Here is a 2,666-nt window from a genome sequence, read left to right on the forward strand (position 1 = left end):
TATTTATTTTATTTATATTTATATTTATTTTATTTATATTTATATTTTTTATTTATATTTATTTATTTAAAAAGGATAAAGAATTTTACTTTATATACCCCAAGGGGCCATAAAGGGCGTTTTGAAGGGACGTACCCAACCCTAACCTCCAATTCATCCACTACCTTACTGTTTCCTCCTTTGGACCAACGGTTTAACGTCTCTTCCGAAAGACGGAGCCCAGTTTTTTCCGCATCTGCACGGAGGGGCGCGGTTTTTTCGGAAAAAAACTTTTCCATGATTCATGGCTCTAGTGGACTCGAACCTGGTTCCTCAGATTACGAGTCTGGCGCTCTACCACTAGACCACACCGCCGCCCCATATTTATTTATTTATTTTTATTTATTTATTTATATCCCATAACTATATTGTTAATATTGTTCTTACTTCTCTGCATTCCCAGCAATCCCAGCCGTTTAATTTTGCTCTGTCAGCTTTACATCGCATGTTAAGCTGATGCTCTGAAATGTCCTTTCTTAGATGTCCTTTCTTAGAATTTATGTCAACTTTATCTTTTAATTTATTTTCCATTTGACATAATGAAAAATCCAAACGTTTTACAGGAATTTTTCTCTTGAGTTTTAAACAATTTTTTACTTTAGATGCAACACATCTTTGCATAGGACTGGCTTCTATCACTTCATCTTCATCACTTTGCAATATATTACCTGCCTTATGTTTATCTATTCTTGAGGACATCATCTTTTCATTATTCTCGACTGTATAAGATGCAAGTCGAGATTGTCTCATCATCAGTCCCTTCTTTAGAGATGGTGTAATTTTTGTAAAGAGCATCGATGGACTTGGCTGTTTATTTTCGTCGGTATTTGTGTTCAATTTAATAGGACTAATATCATCTAACTCCAATAATGGAATACTGTCGCTTTCATCCTTCGACATCATTTCATCCTTTGTTTTACAAGGTGTATCAACTGTCATTTAAGATGAAAAAAATGGTTATGAAATCCCATATACATATATAACAATTAATCGATAAATTAAGGTATTCCTTTCACGGAGGAGCGTATTTTGTAGGCGCTTAAGCAGAGCCTCAGCAAACTCTTGTATATTGCATTAAACTTATATAAAATTACGTTATAATTGATTATTATGTTTAATTATAAGAAAAAAGTGAAAATATTATGCGTATTTAGAAATTTTTCATTTTTTGGTAAATTTTACTGTCAGAACAATATGGCAACGCTGCACTTTTCAGGGCGCCGATTGTAAAATGTGAAGTTGATAACAAAAGTGTCAATGTAAGTGTCAATTTCATTAATCAAAGAATATTGTGACATTTTCTTTTTATCAAAGAGAGATTTTATAACAATAATGATTGATAAGAAATATAAACTATAACCTGTTATGTAAAATAAATTATTTATGCGTATCTATGTTTTACCTAACTGTTAATATTTTTTAAATTAAAATTTTGATTTATATTTTTATATTTATATATTCATTTTTATCTTTATATTTATATTTTTATATTTGTATTTTTGTTTATATTTATATATTTTATTTATATTTTTTATGCGATAGGGGAGACCGGGGCTAAGCCGACACTATTTTTTCAAAGGCAATTTTTAATATTTAATTAAAATTTTTAGGCAAATTCAATGGTATATATTTAAAGAGTGTTTCTTCAGGTACAAAATTGATTCAGGAAGTTTTGCTGTACGTCGCTTTGTTTTGCCGCCAGGAAAGGAAAAGTGACGCGAAGACAAATTTTCAAATTGAAAAATGCCGGGGTAAACTCGACACTTTGCCTGATCGACAGAATTTGATCTGGAACTTATTTTTTATTGTCTGAAACTAAATATACATTTGTTTATCGTGTATTTAGAAAGTACAAAAATTTGGAATTAAGTAAAACAATCATTGGAAATAATGAGAACAAAAATTGTTGAACATTCAATTATTTTCATCTGAACTCATGTCTGAAAAACAATTTATGCAAGTAAATTCGCGATTACACGTGCGCACACATTTGTCATGGGCCATATGCTGCATTACAAGCATCGTTTATTATTGGGAACCAATAAAACAGCGTGTCGACTTAGCCCCTGTCGACTTTGCCCCGAACGTCGTTTTTTACTTTTGTTACTCCCAAAACATAAAAATTTTGAAAATATGCAAAAATTATTATCGGATTCGTATAAAGCATCGAATTTCCTATCAAAATCACTTACCGGTAGATTCGCAAGAGTAAAGCTCGATGAAAGAGTAGACATTTTCGAGAGATCAGAAAATTTACTTTTTACTATCAAAAACGCTTATGTCGTGTTAAAAATTACACTATAACTCAGAATGTTACCAAATTTCGTTGATAATACTGGCACATAAAGACGCCTTTACAGTAGGAAAGACAAGTTTCTACGATATATTTAAATTGGCAAAAAGCCTAGTGTCAAGTTTGCCCCGTTGTCGGTTTAACCCCGGTCTCCCCTATATATTTTTGGATTATTTTTTTTTTTAAAACATAATAAATAGTTGATAATAAACCGTACGTGATGAACTGAAATGTGACATGAGCGCACAGCTTGCAGCGTTGCCAAATAATTCCTTGAAAGTCGCCATTAAAAATATTCATCTATAAATCACAAAATACGTCCAAACCGGTCCGC

At 31.6% G+C, this 2,666-nt stretch overlaps 1 protein-coding gene across 1 annotated transcript; it reads right to left on the reverse strand.

Annotated features, from left to right (window-relative positions):
* Positions 1-426: 426 nt before the first annotated feature.
* LOC112452181 lies at positions 427-939 on the reverse strand (the record flags this gene model as incomplete). Its single annotated transcript, XM_025012281.1, has 1 exon — positions 427-939. A coding segment is annotated over exon 1 (513 nt), but the record flags the coding sequence as incomplete, so codon positions are not given.
* Between the last annotated feature and the right edge of the window lie 1,727 nt (positions 940-2,666).

The sequence above is a fragment of the Temnothorax curvispinosus genome, unplaced genomic scaffold (genome assembly GCF_003070985.1).
Source record: "Temnothorax curvispinosus isolate PA1 unplaced genomic scaffold, ASM307098v1 QBEX01003016.1, whole genome shotgun sequence".
Taxonomy (NCBI): Eukaryota; Metazoa; Arthropoda; class Insecta; order Hymenoptera; family Formicidae; genus Temnothorax; species Temnothorax curvispinosus.